Source organism: Sturnus vulgaris, unplaced genomic scaffold (genome assembly GCF_052056855.1).
Source record: "Sturnus vulgaris isolate bStuVul1 unplaced genomic scaffold, bStuVul1.hap1 Scaffold_1138, whole genome shotgun sequence".
Classification (NCBI taxonomy): Eukaryota; Metazoa; Chordata; class Aves; order Passeriformes; family Sturnidae; genus Sturnus; species Sturnus vulgaris.
The window spans coordinates 104,729-128,642 of record NW_028276043.1 but is presented as its reverse complement, the minus strand read 5'-3'; the positions used below and the strand labels follow the sequence as shown (position 1 = coordinate 128,642).

Below are 23,914 nucleotides of genomic sequence, written 5' to 3'. Positions count from 1 at the left end.
GGACATTGGGGACATTGGGGACACTTGGGGGATTGGGGACTATTGGGGACATTGAGGGCATTGGGGACATTGGGGACATTGGGGACACAGCCCGGATGTCCTCGGGGTCCTCGGCCCCGCACAGCGCCTGGGGACATTGGGGACAATCAGAGCATTGGGGACATTGGGGACAATGGGGACATTGGGGACATTGGGGACACTCAGAGTGTTGGGGGCATTGAGGGCATTGGGGACACTCAGGGGATTGGGGACATTTGGGACACTCAGGGGATTTGGGGACATTGGGGACACTTGGGGGATTGGGGACTATTGGGGGCATTGAGGGCATTGGGGACATTGGGGACATTGGGGACAATCAGGGGATTTGGGGACATTGGGGACACTCAGGGGACATTGGGGACATTGGGGACATTGGGGACACAGCCCGGATGTCCTCGGGGTCCTCGGCCCCGCACAGAGCCTGGGGACATTGGGGACAATCAGGGCATTGGGGACATTGGGGACAATCAGGGGATTTGGGGACATTGGGGACATTGGGGACATCGGGGACATTGGGGACAATCAGGGCATTGGGGACATTGGGGACAATCAGGGGATTTGGGGACATTGGGGTCATTGGGGACACTCAGGGGATTTGGGGACATTCAGGGCATTGGGGACATTGGGGACATTCGGGGACATTTCGTGACCATTCCGTGACCATCCCGAGCCACCGCCTCCACCCCGTTACCCCCCCCCCCAGGTGTGCCCAGGTGTGCCCAGGTGTGCCCAGGTGAGCCTCACCTGTTCCAGTATCTGCGTCCTGCCGGTGGCGGCCGGGTCGTCGTCGTCGTCGTCCCTGTCGCCATCTTTGTCCCCGCTGTCCCTGTCCCTGTCCCTGTCCCTGTCCCTGTCCCTGTCGCCGTCCCTGTCGCCGTCCCTGTCCCGCGCCGCCTCCTCGGGCGCCATGTCGAACAGCTCGCGGATGGTTTGCTGACGGAGAGGGGGGGCACACCTGGGTTACCTGGGGGTACACCTGGGGTGCACCTGAGATACACCTGGGTTACCTGGGGGACACCTGGGGGACACCTGAGATACACCTGGGGGTACACCTGGGGTACACCTGAGATACACCTGGGGTACACCTGAGATACACCTGGGGTACACCTGAGATACACCTGGGGACACCTGGGGAACACCTGGGGGCAGCTGGGGATACCTGGGGACACCTGGGGAACACCTGGGGGCAGCTGGGGATACCTGGGTTACCTGGGGGTACACCTGAGATACACCTGGGTTACCTGGGGTACACCTGGGGGACACCTGAGATACACCTGAGTTACCTGGGGAACACCTGGGCACACCTGGGATACCTGAGATACAGCTGGGAACACCTGGGGATGCCTGGGATACACCTGGGAGCAGCTGGGGTACACCTGGGTTACCTGGGGAACACCTGGGGGCACCTGGGCGCACCTGGGGTACACCTGGGATACACCTGGGGACATCTGGAGTACACTTGAGTGAACCTGGGATACCTGGGGTACACCTGGGGACACCTGAGATACACCTGGGGATACCTGGGATACACCTGGGGGCAGCTGGGGACACCTGAGATCCACCTGGGGATACCTGAGATACACCTGGATCCACCTTGATACACCTGACAGCACCTGGGGACACCTGAGATACACCTGGGATACCTGAGATACACCTGGGGGCACCTGGGATACACCTGGGGACATCTAGGAACGCCTGAAATACACCTGGGGGCACCTGAGATACACCTGAGTTACCTGGGGACACCTGGGGGGTACCTGAATCCACCTGAGCCTCACCTGCCCACCCCAAACCACCCCCAAACCTTTCCTTCCCACCTGAGACCCACCTGGAACCTCCCAAACCCCACCTGGGCACCCCAAAACCCACCTGGGGACCCTCAAAACTCACCTGGGGACCCCCAAACACACCTGAAATCATCCAAACCCCACCTGGACACACCTGAGCCTCACCTGAAACCCCTCAAGTCCCACCTGGACACCCCCAAACCTCACCTGAAACCTCTCAAACCTCACCTGCACACACCTGAACCTCACCTGGATCCACCTAAGCCTCACCTGAACCCATTTGAGCTCACCTAAAACCTCACCTGAACCCACCTGAAACTCCTCAAACCTCACCTGAATTCACCTGAGCCTCACCCGAAACCCCTCAAACCTCACCTGCACACACCTGAACTCACCTGGATCCATCTGAAACCCCTCAATCCTCACCTGAGCCTCACCTGAAACCCCTCAAACTTCACCTGCACACACCTGAACTCACCTGGATCCACCTGAAACCCCTCAATCCTCACCTGAGCCTCACCTGAAACCCCTCAAACCTCACCTGAAACCCCTTAAACCTCACCTGCACACACCTGAGCCCACCTGAACCTCACCTGGATCCACCTGAAACCCCTCAAAACTCACCTGAAACCCCTTAAACCTCACCTGGATTCACCTGAACCCACCTGAAACCCCTCAAACCTTACATGAAACCCCTCAAACCTCACCTGCACACACCTGAACCCACCTGAACCTCACCTGGATCCACCTGAAACCCCTCAAACCTCACCTGAGGCTCACCTGAAACCCCTCAAACCTCACCTGAAACCCCTCAACCCCCACCTGAGACTCCTCAAACCTCACCTGCACACACCTGAACCTCACCTGAAACCCCTCAAACCCCACCTGAGCTTCACCTGAAACCCCTCAAACCTCACCTGAGACTCCTCAAACCTCACCTGAAACCCCTTAAACCTCACCTGCACACACCTGAACCCACGTGAACCTCACCTGGATCCACCTGAAACCCCTCAAACCTCACCTGAAACCCCTCAAACCTCACCTGAAACCTCTCAAACATCACCTGGACACCCCCAAACCTCACCTGCACACACCTGAACCCACCTGAGTCTCACCTGGATCCACCTGAAACCCCTCAAACCTCACCTGAGCCTCACCTAAAACCTCTCAAACCTCACCTGAAACCCCTCAACCCCCACCTGAGACTCCTCAAACCTCACCTGAAACCCCTCAAACCTCACCTGAACCTCATCTAAAACTCACCTGAACCCACCTGAAACCCCGCAAATCTCACCTGAAACCCCTCAAACCTCACCTGAAACCCCTCAAACCTCACCTGTCGCCCCTCACCTGTCCCCCCCCCCCCGCTCACCTGGGCACTCACCTGTTTGAAGTAGGCCGTGGTGAAGTTGCCGCCCTCGATGGCCATGTCCCCCAGCAGCCGCTTCTGGTTCGCCTTCTTCAGGATGTTCTCCTCAACCGTGCGCTCACTGATCAACCTGCACAGGTGAGACAGGTGAGACACAGGTGAGACAGGTGAGACACACTGAGAGACAGGTGAGAGACAGGTGAGAGACAGGTGAGATACACTGAGAGACAGGTGAGAGACAGGTGAGACACAGGTGAGACACCCCAGGCCTTCTTCAGGATGTTCTCCTCAACCGTGCGCTCGCTGATCAACCTGCACAGGTGAGACACAGGTGAGACAGGTGAGACAGGTGAGACAGGTGAGAGACAGGTGAGATACAGGTGAGACACAGGTGAGACAGGTGAGACAGGTGAGGGACAGGTGAGAGACAGGTGAGACAGCTGAGAGACAGGTGAGACACCCCAGGCCTTCTTCAGGATGTTCTCCTCAACCGTGCGCTCGCTGATCAACCTGCACAGGTGAGACACAGGTGAGACAGGTGAGACACAGGTGAGACAGGTGAGACACAGGTGAGACACAGGTGAGAGACAGGTGAGACACCCCAGGCCTTCTTCAGGATGTTCTCCTCAACTGTGCGCTCGCTGATCAACCTGCACAGGTGAGACACAGGTGAGAGACAGGTGAGACAGGAGAGACAGGTGAGACACAGGTGAGAGAGGTGAGACAGGTGAGACACACTGAGAGACAGGTGAGACACAGGTGAGACACCCCAGGCCTTCTTCAGGATGTTCTCCTCAACCGTGCGCTCACTGATCAACCTGCACAGGTGAGACACAGGTGAGACACAGGTGAGACAGGTGAGACAGGTGAGAGACAGGTGAGACACAGGTGAGAGACAGGTGAGACACAGGTGAGACACAGGTGAGACACTATGAGAGACAGGTGAGACACCCCAGGACTTCTTCAGGATGTTCTCCTCTACCGTGCGCTCGCTGATCAACCTGCACAGGTGAGACACAGGTGAGACACAGGTGAGGGACAGGTGAGACACAGGTGAGACAGGGGAGACACAGGTGAGCCTGGCGCTCCCAAATAACCACACAGATGAACACAAGTGAGTCCTGAACTGCCAAAGAACCGCACAGGTGAGTTACAGGTACTCAGGTGAGCTCCCAGGTAACACAGGTGAGCTCATAACTCCCAAATAACTGCACAGGTGAGCTCCCAGGTGAGTTACAGCTACACAGGTGAGCTCCCAGGTAACACAGGTGAGCTCTGAACTCCCAAATAACCACCCAGGTGAGCTCTCAGCTGCACAGGTGAGCTCCCAGGTAGCACAGGTGAGCTCTGAACTCCCAAATAATCATCCAGGTGAGCTCCCAGGTGAGTTACAGCTACACAGGTGAGCTCCCAGGTAACACAGGTGAGCTCTGAACTCCAAACCAAAACCACACAGAAACCCCAAACCACCTCCCACGCCCTCAGGTGAGCCCCACCTGTGCGGGCACCCCTCACCTGTAGATGTGGACGTCTCGGGTCTGGCCGATGCGGTGACACCTGTGCAACCCTGCCCAGGTAACCCTGCCCAGGTGAGCTCCCAGGTAACACAGGTGAGCTCATGACTCCCAAATAATCATCCAGGTGAGCTCCCAGGTGAGTTACAGCTACACAGGTGAGCTCCCAGGTAACACAGGCGAGCTCTGAACTCCCAAATAACCGCACAGGTGAGCTCCCAGGTAACACAGGTGAGCCCATAACTCCCCAATTACGGCACCTACAAACCCCAAACCACCTCCCACGCCCTCAGGTGAGCCCCACCTGTGCGGGAACCCCTCACCTGTAGATGTGAACGTCTCGGGTCTGGCCGATGCGGTGACACCTGTCCTGCGCCTGCGCGTCCATGGTCGGGTTCCAGTCGGAGTCGTAGAAGACGACGGTGTCGGCCCCGGCCAGGTTGACGCCGACGCCGCCCGAGCGCGTCGAGAGGATGAAGCAGAAGATTCGCTTGTCGGCGTTGAAACGCTCCATGAGCGCCTGGGGAGCGACAGGTGAGGCACAGGTGAGGGTGGGACACACCTGAGACAGATGGGACACACCTGGGACACACCTGAGATAGCTGGGAGTGACCTGAGACACACCTGAGATACCTGGGAGTGTTTTGGGGTAACGTAGATACAAAGGAAAGGACGAATTTGGACACCTGAGACACCTGAGCACACCTGGGAGTGACCCTGGAGCACCTGGGACACACCTGAGATACCTCAGACACACCTGAGAGACACCTGAGATAGCTGGGAGTGGCCCTGGAGCACCTGAGAGTGACCTGAGAGCACCTGGGACACACCTGAGATACCTGGGACACACCTGGGAGACACCTGAGATACCTGGGGGACACCTGGGGGACACCTGGGCACAGGATGGAGCAGGGGATTCGCTTGTCGGCGTTGAAACGCTCCATGAGCGCCTGGGGAGCGACAGGTGAGGCACAGGTGAGGGTGGGACACACCTGAGATAGATGGGACACACCTGAGACACACCTGAGATACCTGGGACACACCTGGGACACACCTGAGATACCTCAGACACACCTGAGAGACACCTGAGATAGCTGGGAGTGGCCCTGGAGCACCTGAGAGTGACCTGAGAGCACCTGGGACACACCTGAGATACCTGGGCACACCTGAGATACACCTGGGACACACCTGAGATACCTGGGACACACCTGAGATAGATGGGACACACCTGAGAGACACCTGAGATAGCTGGGAGTGGCCCTGGAGCACCTGGGACACACCTGAGATACCTGGGACACACCTGAGACACACCTGAGATACCTGGGACACACCTGAGACACACCTGAGATACCTCAGACACACCTGAGAGACACCTGAGATAGCTGGGAGTGGCCCTGGAGCACCTGAGAGTGACCTGAGAGCACCTGAGACACACCTGAGATACCTGGGACACACCTGAGATACCTGGGACACACCTGGGAGACACCTGAGACTGACCTAGGGGACACCTGGGGGACACCTGGGCACAGGATGAAACAGAGGATTCGCTTGTCGGCGTTGAAACGCTCCATGAGCGCCTGGGGACCGACAGGTGAGGGACAGGTGAGGGTGGGACACACCTGAGATAGATGGGACACACCTGAGACACACCTGAGATACCTGGGACACACCTGGGACACACCTGAGATACCTCAGACACACCTGAGAGACACCTGAGATAGCTGGGAGTGGCCCTGGAGCACCTGAGAGTGACCTGAGAGCACCTGAGACACACCTGAGATACCTGGGGGACACCTGGGACACACCTGAGATACCTGGGACACACCTGAGATACCTCAGACACACCTGAGAGACACCTGAGATACCTGGGGGACACCTGGGCACAGGATGGAGCAGGGGATTCGCTTGTCGGCGTTGAAACGCTCCATGAGCGCCTGGGGAGCGACAGGTGAGGCACAGGTGAGGGTGGGACACACCTGGGACACACCTGAGATAGCTGGGACACACCTGAGATACACCTGGGCACAGCTGGAACTGGTTTTGGGGCAGAGGGATGCAAAGGAATGCTAAAATTTGGACACCTGAGACACCTGAGCACACCTGGGAGTGACCTCGGACACACCTGAGATACCTGGGACACACCTGAGATACCTGGGACACACCTGAGATAGCTGGGACACACCTGGGGTACACCTGGGACACACCTGAGATACCTCAGACACACCTGAGAGACACCTGAGATAGCTGGGAGTGGCCCTGGAGCACCTGAGAGTGACCTGAGAGCACCTGAGACACACCTGAGATACCTGGGACACACCTGAGATAGATGGGACACACCTGGGACACACCTGAGATACCTGGGACACACCTGAGATACACCTGAGACACACCTGAGATACCTCAGACACACCTGAGAGACACCTGAGATACCTGGGGGACACCTGGAGGACACCTGAACTGGTTCATTAGGGACACCTGGGGGACACCTGGGGGACACCTGGGCACAGGATGGAGCAGGGGATTCGCTTGTCGGCGTTGAAACGCTCCATGAGCGCCTGGGGAGCGACAGGTGAGGGTGGGACACACCTGGGACACACCTGAGATACCTGGGAGTGACCTGGGACACACCTGAGATACCTGGGAGTGGTTTTGGGGTAACGTAGATACAAAGGAAAGGACGAATTTGGACACCTGAGACACCTGGGAGTGACCCTGGAGCACCTGGGCACACCTGAGCTACCTGAACACACCTGTCCCAGGTGTCTCTTAACTGTCCCCAGGTGTGTCCCAGCCCTACCTGACCACACCCAGGTGTACCCAGGTGTGTCCCACGTGTGTCCAGGTGTATCCCAGTTCTCTCTAACCCCACCCAGGTGTATCCCAGGTGTGTCCCAGGTGTCCCTAACCCCACTCAGGTGTGTCCCAGCCCTGCCTGACCACATCCAGGTGTCTTCCAGGTGTCTCTAACTCCACTCAGGTGTGTCCCAGGTGTCTCTAATCCCTACCCAGGTGTCCCTAACTCCACCCAGGTGTATCTCAGGTGTCTCTAATCCCTACCCAGGTGTGTCCCAGGTGTCTCTAACCCCAGCCAGGTGTGACCAGGTGTGTCCCAGGTGTGTCTTAACTGTCCCCAGGTGTGTCCCAGCCCTACCTGACCACACCCAGGTGTATCCCAATTGTCTCTAACCCCACTCAGGTGTATCTCAGGTGTCTCTAACCCCACCCAGGTGTATCTCAGGTGTCTCTAACCCCACTCAGGTGTACCCAGGTGTGTCTGAGGTGTCTCTAACCCCACCCAGGTGTGTCTCAGGTGTATCTCAGGTATCTCTAACCCCACCCAGGTGTGTCTGAGGTGTCTCTAACCCCACCCAGGTGTGTCTCAGGTGTATCTCAGGTATCTCTAACCCCACCCAGGTGTGTCTCAGGTGTATCTCAGGTATCTCTAACCCCACCCAGGTGTGTCTGAGGTGTCTCTAACCCCACCCAGGTGTGTCTCAGGTGTATCTCAGGTATCTCTAACCCCACTCAGGTGTGTCTGAGGTGTCTCTAACCCCACCCAGGTGTATCCCAGGTGTGCCCAGGTGTGTCCCGGGGCTCACCTGTCGCTGCTCGACGCGGGTGGAGCCGTCGAGGCGCAGGTAGATGTGTCCGTGGAAGGTGAGGAAGCGCTCGAGCACGTCGAGCATTCCCTGAGCCCCAGGTGTGTCCCAGGTGTGTCCCAGGTGTGTCCCAGGTGTCTCTAACCCCACCCAGGTGTGTCCCAGCCCTGCCTGACCACATCCAGGTGTCTTCCAGGTGTTTCTAACCCCATTCAGGTGTATCCCAGGTGTGTCCCAGGTGTCTCTAACCCCACCCATGTGTGTCCCAGGTGTACCCAGGTGTATCTCAGGTATCCCTAACCCCACCCAGGTGTGCCCAGGTGTGTCCCAGGTGTCTCTAATCCCTACCCAGGTGTCCCTAACTCCACCCAGGTGTGTCTCAGGTATCTCTAACCCCACCCAGGTGTGTCTGAGGTGTCTCTAACTGCACTTAGGTGTGCCCAGGTGTGTCTCCCAGGTGTCTCTAACCCCACCCAGGTGTGTCTGAGGTGTCTCTAACCCCACCCAGGTGTGCCCAGGTGCACCCAGGTGTGTCCCAGGTGTCTCTAATCCCTACCCAGGTGTCCCTAACTCCACCCAGGTGTATCTCAGGTATCTCTAACCCCACCCAGGTGTGTCTGAGGTGTCTCTAACTGCACTTAGGTGTGCCCAGGTGTGTCTCCCAGGTATCTCTAACCCCACCCAGGTGTGTCTGAGGTGTCTCTAACTGCACTTAGATGTGCCCAGGTGTGTCTCCCAGGTATCCCAAACCCCACCCAGGTGTGTCTCAGGTGTCTCTAACCCCACTCAGGTGTACCCAGGTGTGTCCCAGTCCTACCCGACCACACCCAGGTGTGTCCCAGGTGTCTCTAACCCCACCCAGGTGTATCCCAGGTGTGCCCAGGTGTGTCCCGGGGCTCACCTGTCGCTGCTCGACGCGGGTGGAGCCGTCGAGGCGCAGGTAGATGTGTCCGTGGAAGGTGAGGAAGCGCTCGAGCACGTCGAGCATTCCCTGAGCCCCAGGTGTGTCCCAGGTGTGTCCCAGGTGTCTCTAACCCCACCCAGGTGTGTCCCAGGTGTCTCTAACCCCACCCAGGTGTCCCTAACTCCACCCAGGTGTATCCCAGGTGTGTCTCAGGTGTCTCTAACCCCACCCAGGTGTGCCCAGGTGTGTCCCAGGTGTGTCTTAACTGTCCCCAGGTGTGTCCCAGCCCTACCTGACCACACCCAGGTGTATCCCAATTGTCTCTAACCCCACCCAGGTGTGCCCAGGTGTATCTCAGGTATCTCTAACCCCACTCAGGTGTGTCTGAGGTGTCTCTAACCCCACCCAGGTGTATCCCAGGTGTGCCCAGGTGTGTCCCGGGGCTCACCTGTCGCTGCTCGACGCGGGTGGAGCCGTCGAGGCGCAGGTAGATGTGTCCGTGGAAGGTGAGGAAGCGCTCGAGCACGTTGAGCATTCCCTGAGCCCCAGGTGTGTCCCAGGTGTGTCCCAGGTGTGTCCCAGGTGTCTCTAACCCCACCCAGGTGTGTCCCAGGTGTGCCCAGGTGTGTCCCGGGGCTCACCTGTCGCTGCTCGACGCGGGTGGAGCCGTCGAGGCGCAGGTAGATGTGTCCGTGGAAGGTGAGGAAGCGCTCGAGCACGTCGAGCATTCGCGTCATCTGCGTGAAGATCAGCACGCGGTGCCCGCCCGCACGGAGACGCCGCAGCAACACGTCCAGGGCCTGCAGCTTACCTGGGACAGGTGAGACACAGGTGAGACACGTGAGGGACAGGGGAGACACAGGGGAGACACAGATGAGACACAGGTGAGACAGGTGAGAGACAGGTGAGACACAGGTGAGACAGACACAGGTGAGACACAGGTGAGACAGGTGAGGGACAGGGGAGACACAGTGAGAGACAGGGGAGGGACAGGTGAGACAGGTGAGACACAGTGAGAGGGGAGGGACAGGTGAGACAGGTGAGGGACAGGTGAGACAGGTGAGACACAGGTGACACAGGTGAGGGACAGGTGAGACACAGAGACAGGTGAGAAGTGAGAGACAGTGAGACACAGGTGAGACAGGTGAGGGACAGGGGAGATACAGGGGAGACACAGTGAGAGACGGGGAGGGACAGGTGAGACAGGTGAGGGACAGGTGAGACACAGTGAGGGACAGGGGAGACAGGTGAGACAGACACAGGTGACACAGGTGAGACAGGGGTGAGACACAGTGAGAGACACAGGTGAGAGACAGGTGAGAGACAGGTGAGACACAGGTGAGACACAGAGACAGGTGAGATAGGTGAGAAGTGAGAGACAGTGAGACACAGGTGAGACACAGGTGAGACACAGGTGAGAGACAGGTGAGACACAGGTGAGATACAGGGGAGGGACAGGTGAGACACAGGTGAGAGGCGAGACACAGGTGAGAGACAGGTGAGAGACAGGTGAGAGACAGGTGAGACACAGAGGAGGGACAGGTGCACAGGTGAGAGACAGGTGAGACACAGGTGGGATACAGGAAAGACACAGAATGCAGCAAGGAACAGGTGAGAGACAGGTGAGTCAGGTGACACAGGTGAGACACAGGTGAGACACAGGTGAGACACAGGTGAGTCCCAGGTGTCCCCAGCCCCCCTCCCTTACCGCAGCCGTTCTGCACCAGCCGTGGGTCTGGGAAATGGGTCTGGGGTCCCTCGGGGACCCCCCCCACAGGTGTCCCCAAATGTCCCCAAGACCCCCTGGGGCCCCCAGACCCAAAATGTCCCCAAATGACCCCAATGTCCCCAAAACCCTCAGTGTCCCCCAATGTCCCCAAAACCCCTGGGACCCCCAGACCCAAAACTCCTCAGGTGTCCCCAATGTCCCCAAACCCCCCAGTGTCCCCAATGTCCCCCAACCCCCCCGAATGTCCCCAATGTCCCCAAGACCCCCTGGGACCCCCAGACCCAAAATGACCCCAATGTCCCCAATGTCCCCAAAACCCTCAGTGTCCCCCTGACCCTCCCTGTCCTCCTGGGACCCCCAGACTCAAAATGTCCCCAATGTCCCCAAAACCCTCAATGTCCCCAAACGTCCCCAATGTCCCCAAATCCCCCTGGGACCCCCAGACCCAAAATGTCCCCAAATGTCCCCAACCCCTCAATGTCCCCAAACCCCTCAATGTCCCCAAACCCCCCCCAGTATCCCCAATGTCCCCAAACCCCTCAATGTCCCCAAACCCCTCAATGTCCCCAAACCCCCCAGTGTCCCCCAATGTCCCCAATGTCCCCAAATGTCCCCAAACCCGTCCCCCCCCCTTACCGCAGTCGTACTGCACCAGCCGTGGGTCCGGGAAATGGGTCCGGGGTCCCTCGGGGACCCCCCCACAGGTGTCCCCAAATGTCCCCAAACACCTCAATGTCCCCCAGACCCCCTGGGACCCCAGACCCAAAATGACCCGAAATGTCCCCAATGTCCCCAAACCCCCCCAGTGTCCCCAATGTCCCCAAACCCCCCCCAGTGTCCCCCAATGTCCCCAGTGTCCCCCAATGTCCCCAATGTCCCCAAGACCCCCTGGGACCCCCAGACCCAAAATGACCCCAAATGTCCCCAATGTCCCCAAACCCCTCAATGTCCCCAATGTCCCCAAACCCCCCCCAGTGTCCCCAATGTCCCCCAATGTCCCCAAACCCGTCCCCCCCCCCTTACCGCAGTCGTACTGCACCAGCCGTGGGTCCGGGAAATGGGTCCGGGGTCCCTCGGGGACCCCCCCACAGGTGTCCCCAAATGTCCCCAGACCCCTCAATGTCCCCAAGACCCCCTGGGACCCCCAGACCCAAAATGACCCCAAATGTCCCCAATCCCCCCCTGTGTCCCCAAAAGTCCCCAAACCCCTCAATGTCCCCAAACCCCCCCCAGTGTCCCCAATGTCCCCAAACCCCTCAATGTCCCCAAACCCCCCCAGTGTCCCCAAACCCCCCCAGTGTCCCCAATGTCCCCAAACCCCTCAATGTCCCCAAACCCCCCCAGTGTCCCCAATGTCCCCAAACCCCCCAATGTCCCCAATGTCCCCAAACCCCTCAATGTCCCCAAACCCCCCCAGTGTCCCCCAATGTCCCCAAATGTCCCCAAACCCGTCCCCCCCCTTACCGCAGTCGTACTGCACCAGCCGTGGGTCCGGGAAATGGGTCCGGGGTCCCTCGGGCACCGCCCCCCTCAGCCTCAGCTCCTCCCTCAGCTGCTGCTCCAGGCGCTGCCGCTGCCGCTGCGCCCAGGGCGGGGGGCGGCCGCTGTGCAGGGACACCCCCCGCGAGGCCACGGCCGGCACGGCCACCAGGAACCTGCGGGGACAACGACGGGGGTGGCAGGGGGGACAAAAAGGGTGGTGGCACCTCGGGGACGTGGCTGGGGGATGGCGGGACCCCGCCCCGAGGGGGTTTTGTGAAGGGGGATTCGGGTGGATCCCCCTTTAAAGTGAGTTGGATTCGCCCGTGGGGACACTGGGACACCCCTATGGGGACGTGGAATGGCCCGAAGTTACTGGGACACCCCTAAAGTGAGTTGGATTCGTCCATGGCGACACTGGGACACCCCTATGGGAACATGGAACGGTCCAAAGTTACTGGGACACCCCTAAAGTGACTTGGATTAGTCCATGGGGACACTGGGACACCCCTATGGGGACGTGGAATGGTCCGAAGTTGCTGGGACCCCCCCTCTATGGGGACATGGAATGGTCCGAAGTTACTGGGACACCCCTAAAAGTGAGTTGGATTCGTCCATGGGGACATGGGGGACACCGCTGGGGACACTGGGATCCCCCTATGGGGACATGGAATGGTCCGAAGTTACTGGGACACCCCTAAAGTGAGTTGGATTCGTCCATGGGGACACTGGGACACCCCTATGGGGACATGGAATGGTCCCAAGTTACTGGACACCCCTAAATAGAGTTGGATTCGTCCATGGGGACAAGGGGGACACCGCTGGGGACACTGGGACACCCCTATGGCGACGTGGAATGGCCCGAAGTTACTGGGACACCCCTAAAAGTGACTTGGATTAGTCCATGGGGACACTGAGGACATCCCTGGGGACACTGGGACCCCCCCTATGGGGACATGGAACGGCCCAAAGTTCCTGGGACCCCCCTATGGGGACATGGAATGGCCCAAAGTTACTGGATCCCCCCCTAAAGTGACTTGGACTCTCCTATGGGGACACTGGGATCCCCCTATGGGGACATGGAATGGTCCGAAGTTACTGGGTTCCCCCCTAAAGTGAGTTGGATTCGCCCATGGGGACACTGGGACACCCCTATGGGGACGTGGAATGGTCCAAAGTTGCTGGGACCCCCCCCCCATGGGGACATGGAATGGTCCGAAGTTACTGGGACACCCCTAAAAGTGAGTTGGATTCGTCCATGGGGACATGGGGGACACCGCTGGGGACACTGGGACACCCCTATGGGGACATGGAATGGCCCAAAGTTACTGAATCCCCCCCTAAAGTGAGTTGGATTCGCCATGGGGACACTGGGACACCCCTATGGGGACATGGAATGGCCCAAAGTTACTGGGACACCCCTAAAGTGAGTTGGATTCGTCCGTGGGGACATGGGGGACACCGCTGGGGACACTGGGACACCCCTATGGGGACATGGAATGGCCCAAAGTTACTGGGACACCCCTAAAGTGAGTTGGATTCGTCCGTGGGGACATGGGGGACACCGCTGGGGACACTGGGACCCCCACTGGGGACGTGGAACGGTCCAAAGTTACTGAATCCCCCCCTAAAGTGACTTGGACTCTCCTATGGGGACACTGGGACACCCCTATGGGGACGTGGAATAGTCCAAAGCTCCTGGGACCCCCCTAAAGTGACATGGAATGGCCCAAAGTTACTGGGACACCCCTAAAGTGAGTTGGATTCGTCCATGGGGACACTGAGACATCCCTGGGGACACTGGGACACCCCTATGGGGACATGGAATGGTCTGAAGTTACTGAATCCCCCCCTAAAGTGACTTGGACTCTCCTATGGGGACAGTGGGACACCCCTATGGGGACATGGAATGGTCTGAAGTTACTGAATCCCCCCCTAAAGTGACTTGGATTCGTCCGTGGGGACACTGGGACACCCCTATGGGGACATGGAATGGCCCAAAGCTCCTGGGACCCCCCGTAAAGTGACATGGAATGGTCTGAAGTTACTGGATCCCCCCCGGAAGTGACTTGGATTCGCCCACGGGGACATTGGGGATGCTCCTGGTGACAATGGAACATTCCAAAATGGGGGGGGGTGACACCTTGGGGACATCCCTGGGGACATCGAGACAGCTCCATTTTCGAAAAAAAAAATTAATAAAAATGTAAAAAATTTCCGAAAAAAACGATAAAAATTCCCCCAAAAATTCGCAAAATTTCTCTCCATCGGAAAATTTCATTTTAAACCGAAACCTGCTGAAATTAACCCCAAAATCACCCAAAAAACCCCCCTAAAAATGCAAAAAAAAAGGCGAAAAAAAAGCGAAAAAATAAAAAAAAATTCCCGAAAAATTCCCGAGTTTTTAAATTTATCTTAAAGTTTGATTTTAACCCAAGACCTGTGTGAAAACACCACAAAAAAACCCAAAAAAACCCCAAAAAATCTGAAAAATAGAGTGAAAATAATAAAAAAAAAATCCTGAAAAATTATCAAAAAATTCCCAGAATTTTTATTTACTTTGGAGTTTCATTTTAACCCAAAACCTGCCCAAAACCCCCATAAAATACCCCAAAAAATCCCCAAAAAATCCCTAAAAAAATCGGAAAAAAATGCTAAAAAATTGCGAAAAAGTCCAAAAAAAAAATCTGAAAAATATCAGAAAAAAATCTGAAAAATTCCTAAAAAACTCCTAAAGTTTCTCTACACCTGGGAGTTTCATTTTAACCCAAAACCTGCCTGAAAGCCCCAAAAAAATCGAAAAAAATCCCAAAAAATCAGAAAAAAATGCTTAAAAATCCCCAAAAAATGAGAAAAAATTCGAAAAAAATCTGAAAAATTCCCAAAAAATTCCTAAAAAATTCCTAAAATTTCTCTAAATCTGGGAGTTTCATTTTAACCCAAAACCTGCCCAAAAAACCCATAAAAATACCCTAAAAAAATCCCTAAAAAATCCTGAAAAAATGCTAAAAAATCCCAAAAAATTGCGAAAAAAATCTGCAAAAAATCAGAAAAATTCCAAAAAAATCCCCAAAAATTCCTAAAATTTCTCTACACCTGGGAGTTTCATTTTAACCCAAAACCTGCTGAAATTAACCCCCAAAACCACCTAAAAATCCCAAAAAATCTAAAAAAAATTGCTAAAAAGTCCCAAAAAATTGCAAAAAAAATCTGTAAAAAATCAGAAAAAATCCCAAAAAATCCCCAAAAATTCCTAAAATTTCTCTACACCTGGGAGTTTCATTTTAACCCAAAAGCCGCTGAAATAAACCCCAAAACCACCAAAAAAATCCCTAAAATCTGAAAAAATTGTAAAAAAATCCCCAAAAATTGCGAAAAAAATCTGTAAAAAATCAGAAAAATTCCCAAAAAATCCTAAAAAATTCCTAAAATTTCTCTAAATCTGGGACTTTCATTTTAACCCCAAACCTGCTGAAATTAACACCAAAACCACCTAAAAATCCCTAAAAATCTGAAAAAAATGCTAAAAAATCCCCAAAAATTGAGAAAAAATTCTGAAAAAAATCCTAAAAATTCCCAAAAAATTCCTAAAAAATTCCTAAAATTTCTCTACACCTGGGACTTTCATTTTAACCCAAAACCTGCCCAAAAAAACCCCAAAAATCCCGAAAAAAATCTGAAAAAATGCTAAAAAATGCAAAAAAAAATGCAAAAAAAATGCGAAAAAATCCCAAAAAATTCCCAAAAAATTCCTAAAAAATTCCTACTATTTTTCTACACCTGGGATTTTCATTTTAACCCAAAACCTGCCTGAAAGCCCCCCAAAATCCCGAAAAAATCAGAAAAAAACGCTAAAAAATTCAAAAAAAATTCAAAAAAAATTGAAATAAAATGCAAAAAAAATCGGAAAAAAAATCCCAAAAAATTCCCCAAAAAATTCCCGACCTTTCCTCACCTGTCCAGGATTGGTTTCATCTGCTGCAGCCTCTGGGGGGGGTCGAGCACGGCTCCCTCCAGGGCCCCTCCCCCAGGCCTGGGTTTGGGGTTCAGGGTGAGGAACCCCAAAACCTCGCGGCCGTAGACGGGGCTGAGGCCGCAGCGCAGCTCGTTCAGCCTCAGCAGCCGCTCCAGGCGCTCGGCTCGGCCTCGGGAACGTCGAGATTCCAAAGATTCCTGAAAGGGGAAAAGAGAAAAAAAATTGGGAAGGGTAAAGAAAAAAATCCGGGAGAAATCGGAGTCGAAATGACCCCAAAAAGCCCAAAAATCGCGTTAAAAATGGCCCCGAAAATCCCAAAAATCGGATTAAAAATGGTTCTGAAAATCCCAAAAATCGGATTAAAAATGGCCCCGAAAATCGCAAAAATCGGATTAAAAATGGTTCTGAAAATCCCAAAAATCGGATTAAAAATGGCCCCGAAAATCGCAAAAATCGGATTAAAAATGGTTCCGAAAATACCAAAAATCGGATTAAAAATGGTTCTGAAAATACCAAAAATCGGATTAAAAATGGCCCCGAAAATCCCAAAAATCGGATTAAAAATGGTCCCGAAAATCCCAAAAATCGGATTAAAAATGGCCCCGAAAATCGCAAAAATCGGATTAAAAATGGTTCTGAAAATACCAAAAATCGGATTAAAAATGGCCCCGAAAATCCCAAAAATCGGATTAAAAATGGTCCCAAAAATGGCTCCAAAATCGGCTCTAAAAGACCCAAAAATGGTCTCGAATTTGGGGGAAATTTAGGGATTTTTAAAGAGAAAAATTGGGGAAAAATCGGATTAAAAATGGCCCCAAAAATCCCAAAAATCGCATTAAAAATGGTCCCGAAAGTGCCAAAAATGACCCCAAAATCGGCTCTAAAAGACCCAAAAATGGTCTCGAATTTGGGGGAAATTTAGAGAATTTTAAGGAAAAAATTTGGGAAAAAATTGGGGAAAAATTTGAGGAAAATTGGAATTAAAATGGTCCCAAAAATCCCAAAAATCGGATTAAAAATGACCCCAAAATCGGATTAAAAATGACCCCAAAATCGGCTCAAAAAGACCCAAAAATGGTCTCAAATTTATGGAAAATTCAGGGATTTTTAAGGAAAAAATTTGGGAAAAATTAGGAAAAAAATTGGGGAAAAATGGGAATTAAAATGGCCCCAAAAATCCCAAAAATCGGATTAAAAATGGTCCCGAAAGTCCCAAAAATGGCCCCAAAATCGGCTCAAAAAGACCCAAAAATGGTCTCAAATTTATTGAAAATTCAGGGATTTTTAAGGAAAAAAATTGGGAAAAATTTGGGAAAAAATTCGAGAAAATCGGAATTAAAATGGTCCCAAAAATCCCAAAAATCGGATTAAAAATGGTCCCAAAATCGGCTCTAAAAGACCCCAAAATGACCCAAAATTTGGAGAAATTTTTGGGATTTTTAAGGAAAAAATTTGGAAAAATTTGGGAAAAAATCTGGAAAAAATCTGATTAAAATGGTCCAAAATTGCCCTAAAATCGGATTAAAAATGGCCCCAAAAAATCCTAAAATTTGATTTAAAAGACCCAAAAATGACCCAAAATTTGGGGGAATTTTTGGAAAAAAAAATTGGGAAAAATTTGGTAAAAATTGGAAAAAAAAAATTGGAGAAAATTGGATTAAAATGGTGAAAAAAAATCCTAAAAATTAAATTTAAAATGGGCAAAAAAAATCCTAAAATTTGATTTAAAAAACCCAAAATTAGACCCAAAATTTGGGGGAATTTTTGGGATTTTTGGGGAAAAAAATTTGGGAAAATTGGATTTAAAATGGTGAAAAAAAAATCCTAAAAATTGAATTTAAAATTGGCAAAAAAAATTCTAAAATTTGCAATAAAAACCCAAAAAAAGACCCAAAATTTGGGGGAATTTTTGAGATTTTGGGGAAAAAAATTGGGGAAAATTGATTTAAAATGGTGAAAAAAATCCTAAAAATTGAATTAAAAATGGTAAAAAAAATCCTAAAATTTGATTTAAAAAACCAAAAATTGACTCAAAATTTGGGGGAATTTTTGAGATTTTTGGGGAAAAAAATTGGGGAAAATTGATTTAAAATGGTGAAAAAATATCCAAAAAATTGGATTTAAAATGGGAAAAAAATCCTAAAAATTAAATTTAAAATTGGCAAAAAAAATCCTAAAATTTGATTTAAAAAACCCAAAAAAAGACCCAAAATTTGGGGGAATTTTTGAGATTTTTGGGGAAAAAATTGGGGAAAATTTGATTTAAAATGGTGAAAAAAAATCCTAAAAATTGAATTTAAAATGAGCAAAAAAATCCTAAAATTTGATTTAAAAAACCCAAATTAGACCCAAAATTTGGGGGAATTTTTGGGATTTTTGGGGAAAAAAATTGTGAAAAATTTGATTTAAAAGGGTGAAAAAATATCCTAAAAATTGAATTTAAAACGAGCAAAAAAAATCCTAAATTTGATTTAAAAAACCCAAAATTAGACCCAAAATTTGGGGGAATTTTGGGATTGTTGGGAAAAAAAAAGGAAAAAAGGAAATTTTTTCCCTTAAAAAAACCAAAAAATCTCCAAAAATTAAAAAAAAAAAAATTTAAAAACCCCCAAAATTAAAAAAAAAACCAAAAAAATTCAAAAAATTAATAAAAAAAAAAAATCCCAAAATTTGTCCCAAATTTTCAAATTTCAGGCCAAAAAAAAATTCGGGTCCCCTCCCCCACCCCCAGGAACCCCCAAAATTTCCCCTCCCCCACCCCCAAAAATTCCCAAATTCCCCCAAATTCCCCAAAATTCCATTTTTTCCCCAAATTTCCCCCCCAAAATCCCAAATTTTTCCCAACTTTTCCCAAATTTTCCCCCAAAATCCCCAATTTTTCCCCCAATTTTCCCATTTTTCCCCTTTTTTTCCCCCCAAAATTCCCATTTTCCCCATTTTTTCCCATTTTATTCCCATTTTTCCCCATTTTTTCCCCATTTTTCCCCCATTTTTATCCCATTTTTCCCCAAAATTCCCATTTTTCCCCATTTTTCCCATTTTTTTCCCATTTTTCCCGTTTTTCCCATTTTTATTTCCCATTTTTATTTCCCATTTTTTTTCCCTTTTTTCCCGTTTTTTTCCCATTTTTTCCCAATTTTCCATTTTTATTTCCCTTTTTTTTTCCCATTTTTCCCCATTTTTCCCCATTTTTCCCAAAATTCCCATTTTTATTCCCATTTTTCCCCCAAAATTCCCTTTTTTTCCCCATTTTTATCCCCATTTTCCCCATTTTTATTCCCATTTTTTTCCCATTTTCCCCATTTTTTCCCCAATTTTTCCCCATTTTTTTCCCCAAAATTCCCATTTTTATTCCATTTTTTTCCCCATTTTTCCCCAAAATTCCCATTTTTTCCCCATTTTTCCCCATTTTTCTTCCCAATTTTCCCCATTTTTCCCCATTTTTTCCCCATTTTTCCCATTTTTCCCCATTTTTATTCCATTCTTTTCCCATTTTTTCCCTATTTTTATTCCCATTTTTATTCCCATTTTTTTCCCATTTCCCCCCATTTTTTTCCCCGTTTTTTCCCCAATTTTTTCCCATTTTTCCCCATTTTTTCCCATTTTTTCCCCATTTTTATTCCCATTTTTTTCCCCATTTTTTCCCCATTTTTATTTCCCATTTTTTCCCATTTTTTCTCATTTTTTCCCATTTTTTCCACCCAAAATTCCATTTTATTCCCATTTTTATTCCCATTTTTCCCCATTTTTATTCACATTTTTCCCATTTTTCCCATTTTTTCCCCATTTTTCCCCATTTTTTCCCCAATTTTTCCCTATTTTTCCCCATTTTTTCCCCAATTTTTCCCAAAATTCCCATTTTTATTTCCCATTTTTATTCCCATTTTTCCCCATTTTATTCCCATTTTTCCCCATTTTTTCTCATTTTTTTCCCATTTTCCACCCAAAATTCCCATTTTTATTCCATTTTTTTCCCATTTTTCCCCATTTTTATTCCCATTTTTTTCCCCATTTTTTCCCCACTTTTTTTCCCTATTTTTTATTCCCATTTTATTCCCATTTTTCCCCATTTTTCTTCCATTTTTATTCCCATTTTTTTCCCATTTTTCCCCATTTTTCTTCCAATTTTTTCCCCATTTTTTCCCCATTTTTCTTCCATTTTTTCCCATTTTTCCCCGTTTTTTCCCCAATTTTTCCCCATTTTTTTCCCCAAAATTCCCATTTTTTTCCCATTTTTATTCCCATTTTTTCCCCATTTTTTTTCCCATTTTTCCCCATTTTTATCCCCATTTTTATTCCCATTTTTTTCCCATTTTTCCCATTTTTTCCCCCATTTTCCCCTCACCAGGTAAAAGGGGGAGCGCGGGGGGGGCGGCGGCTGCCGGCGGGGGGGGTGGGGGAGGGGCCGCGGAGGGGGCGTGGCCTGAGCCCCTGACGTCACTTCCGCTTCCGGCCGCGCCGGGGGAGGGGCCGGGGGTGGGGGAGGGGCTGAGGAAAAAAAACAAAAAAAAAAAAAAAAAGAGAAATGAGAGGGGGAGGGGGAGGGGAAAATTTGGGAATTTTGGGGAATTTTGGGGAAAATTTGGGAATTTTTGGGGGAAATTTGAAAATTTTGGGGAATTTGGGAAAAATTTGGGAATTTTGGGAAAAATTTGGGGAAATTTTGGGATTTTGGGGAAAAATTTGGGAATTTTGGGGGAATTTGGGGAAAAATTTGGGGGGTTTTGGGAAAATTTGGCGAAATTTTGGGAGAATTTGGGAATTTTGGGGGAATTTGGGAAAAATTTGGGGGAAATTTGGGATTTTTGGGGGATTTTGGGGAAAATTTGGGAAAATTTTTTGGAACATTTTGGGGCCATTTTAAGAAAATTTTTTGGATATTTTGGGAATAATTTGGGGACATTTGGGAATTTTTTGGGAATTTTTTGGGACATTTTGGGGCCATTTTGAGAAAAATTTTTGGGATATTTTGGGACATTTTTGGGAATTTTTGGGAACATTTTGGGAACATTTGACAAAATTTTTTGGATATTTTTGGGGTCATTTTGGGGACATTTTAAGAAAATTTTTGGGGACATTTTGGGAATATTTTTGGGAATATTTTTGGACAATTTGGGGACACTTTAAGAAAATTTTGGGATATTTTTGGGGACATTTTGGGAATTTTTTGGGAACATTTTGGGGACAATTTCAGAAATTTTTTTGGGGCATTTTGGGGACATTTTGGGAATTTTTTTGGACATTTTGGGAACATTTTGACAAAATTTTTTGGACATTTTGGGGCCATTTTAGGAAAATTTTTTGGGATATTTTTGGGAATAATTTGGGCACATTTTAGGAACATTTTGGGGACATTTTGAGAAAATTTTTTGGGATATTTTGGGGTCATTTTGGGAATTTTTTGGGAATTTTTTGGGACATTTTAAGAAAATTTTTTGGGATATTTTGGGGTCATTTTGGGAATTTTTTGGGTATTTTTTGGGGGCATTTTGAGAAAATTTTTGGGGATATTTTGGGCACAATTTGGAATCATTTTGATAAATTTTGGACAATTTGGGGACATTTTAAGAAAATTTTTGGATATTTTTGGGACATTTTTGGGAATTTTTTGGGGACATTTTGGGGTCATTTTGGGAATTTTTTGGGCCATTTTGGGACATTTTGACCAAATTTTTTGGGACATTTTGGGGACATTTTGGGAATTTTTGGGGACATTTGAGAAAATTTTGGGATATTTGGGGATATTTTGGGGTCATTTTGGGAATTTTTTGGGCATTTTGGGGATATTTTGGGAATTTTTTTTTTTTTTTTTTTTCTCTCTCACCTGTCTCCGCCGCCGCTCCCGGGGGTGGGGGAGGGGCCGGGGGCGGGGCTGGGGGAGGGGCGGGCGCCGGGGTGGGGAGGGGCGGCCGGAAGGACCCTCAGCAAAGGGGGGCGGCCCTGGGAGGGGGAGGGCCGGAGGAGGGGGGTGGGGGAGGGGGTGGAGGAGGGGGTGGTGGGGAGGGGCCGGGGGGGGGTGGGGGAGGGGCCGGGGGGGGGTGGGGGAGGGGCTGGGGGGGGGTCCCTGGCGCACCACGATCTTCACGACCCCCCCGGAATTCACCAGGGGCGACGGCACTGCGGGGGGGAGGGGGAGGGGAGGGGAGGATGAGAGAAAAAAATCAATTTTTGGGGGGGTCCCAGGTGTGCCCAGGTGTGTCCCAGGGGGATTTTGGGGGGGTCCCAGGTACCCCAGGTGTGTCCCAGGTGTCTCTCAGTGTGTCCCAAGTGGATTTGGGGGGTCCCAGGTGTGTCCAGGTGGATTTTGGGGGGTCCCAGGTGTGTCCAGGTGTGTCCCAGGGGGATTTTGGGGGGGTCCCAGGTGTGTCCCAGGTGGATTTTGGGGGGTCCCAGGTGTGTCCAGGTGTGTCCCAGGTGGATTTTGGGGGTCCCAGGTGTGTCCCAGGTGGATTTTGGGGGTCCCAGGTGTGCCCAGGTGTGTCCCAGGTGGATTCTAGGGGGTCACAGGTGTGTCCCAGGTGCGTCCCAAGTGGATTTTGGGGGTCCCAGGTGTCCCCAGGTGTGCCCAGGTGTGTCTCAGGGGTGTCCCAGGTGGATTTTGGGGGGTCCCAGGTGTGTCCCATGGGGGTTTTGGGGGGTCCCAGGTGTCCCAGGTGTGTCCCAGGTGGATTCTGGGGGTCCCAGGTGTGTCCCAAGTGGATTTTGGGGGTCCCAGGTGTCCCCAGGTGTGTCTGAGGTGGAATCTGGGGGTCCCAGGTGTGTCAAAATGGGGCTGGGGGGGTCTCAGCTGTGTCCCAGGTGTTCCCAGGTGGATTTTGGGGGGTCCCAGGCACCCCCAGGTGTGTCCCAGGGGATTTGGGAGATCCCAGGTGTGTCTCAGGTGTATCCCAGGTGTCCCCAAATATCCCCAGGTGTATCCCAGGTACCCCCAGGTGTATCCCAGGTACGCCCACGTGTCCCCAGGTGTGTCCCAGGTGGATTTTGGGGGGTCCCAGGTGTCCCCAGGTATCCCCAGGTGTGTCCCAGGTACCCCCAGATATCCCCAGGTGTATCCCCCACCTGTCCCCAGGTGTCCCCAGGTGTCCCCAAATGTCCCCAGGTGTGTCCCAGGTGTCCCCAGGTGGATTTTGGGGGGTCCCAGGGGGATTTTGGGGGGTCCCAGGTGTCCCCAGGTATCCCCAGGTGTCCCCACCTGTCCCCAGGTGTCCCCAGGTGTGTCCCAGGTGCCCCCAGGTGTGTCCCAGGTGTGTCCCCAGGTGTCCCCAAATGTCCCCAAGCTGTGTCCCAGGTGTCCCCAGGTGGCTTTTGGGGGTCCCAGGTGGATTTTGGGGGGTCCCAGGTATCCCCAGGTGTGTCCCAGGTATCCCCAGGTATCCCCAGGTGTATCCCCAGGTGTCCCCACCTGTCCCCAGGTGTCCCCACCTGTCCCCAGGTACCTCCCCACCCCTCCCCCCTCTCACCTTGCGCAGCCGCCAGGGGGAGCCCCAAACCCGGGGGGGGTTGGGGGGGGTTCCCCGA

The 23,914-nt window shown here is 51.2% G+C and overlaps 1 protein-coding gene across 1 annotated transcript in view; it reads right to left on the bottom strand.

Annotated features, from left to right (window-relative positions):
* LOC148219444 (chromatin remodeling protein SRCAP-like) overlaps nucleotides 1-23,914 on the bottom strand; it is a 35,721-nt gene that overhangs the window by 11,392 nt on the left and 415 nt on the right. Inside the window, exons 3-9 of the mRNA XM_088157582.1 lie at nucleotides 20,742-20,884; nucleotides 16,376-16,593; nucleotides 12,406-12,596; nucleotides 9,854-10,023; nucleotides 5,033-5,229; nucleotides 3,211-3,325; nucleotides 784-972 (exon numbers count right to left, since the gene is read on the bottom strand). Coding sequence (XP_088013708.1) covers nucleotides 784-972; nucleotides 3,211-3,325; nucleotides 5,033-5,229; nucleotides 9,854-10,023; nucleotides 12,406-12,596; nucleotides 16,376-16,593; nucleotides 20,742-20,884 — 1,223 coding nt within the window. The remainder of the gene's footprint in view (nucleotides 1-783; nucleotides 973-3,210; nucleotides 3,326-5,032; nucleotides 5,230-9,853; nucleotides 10,024-12,405; nucleotides 12,597-16,375; nucleotides 16,594-20,741; nucleotides 20,885-23,914) is intronic.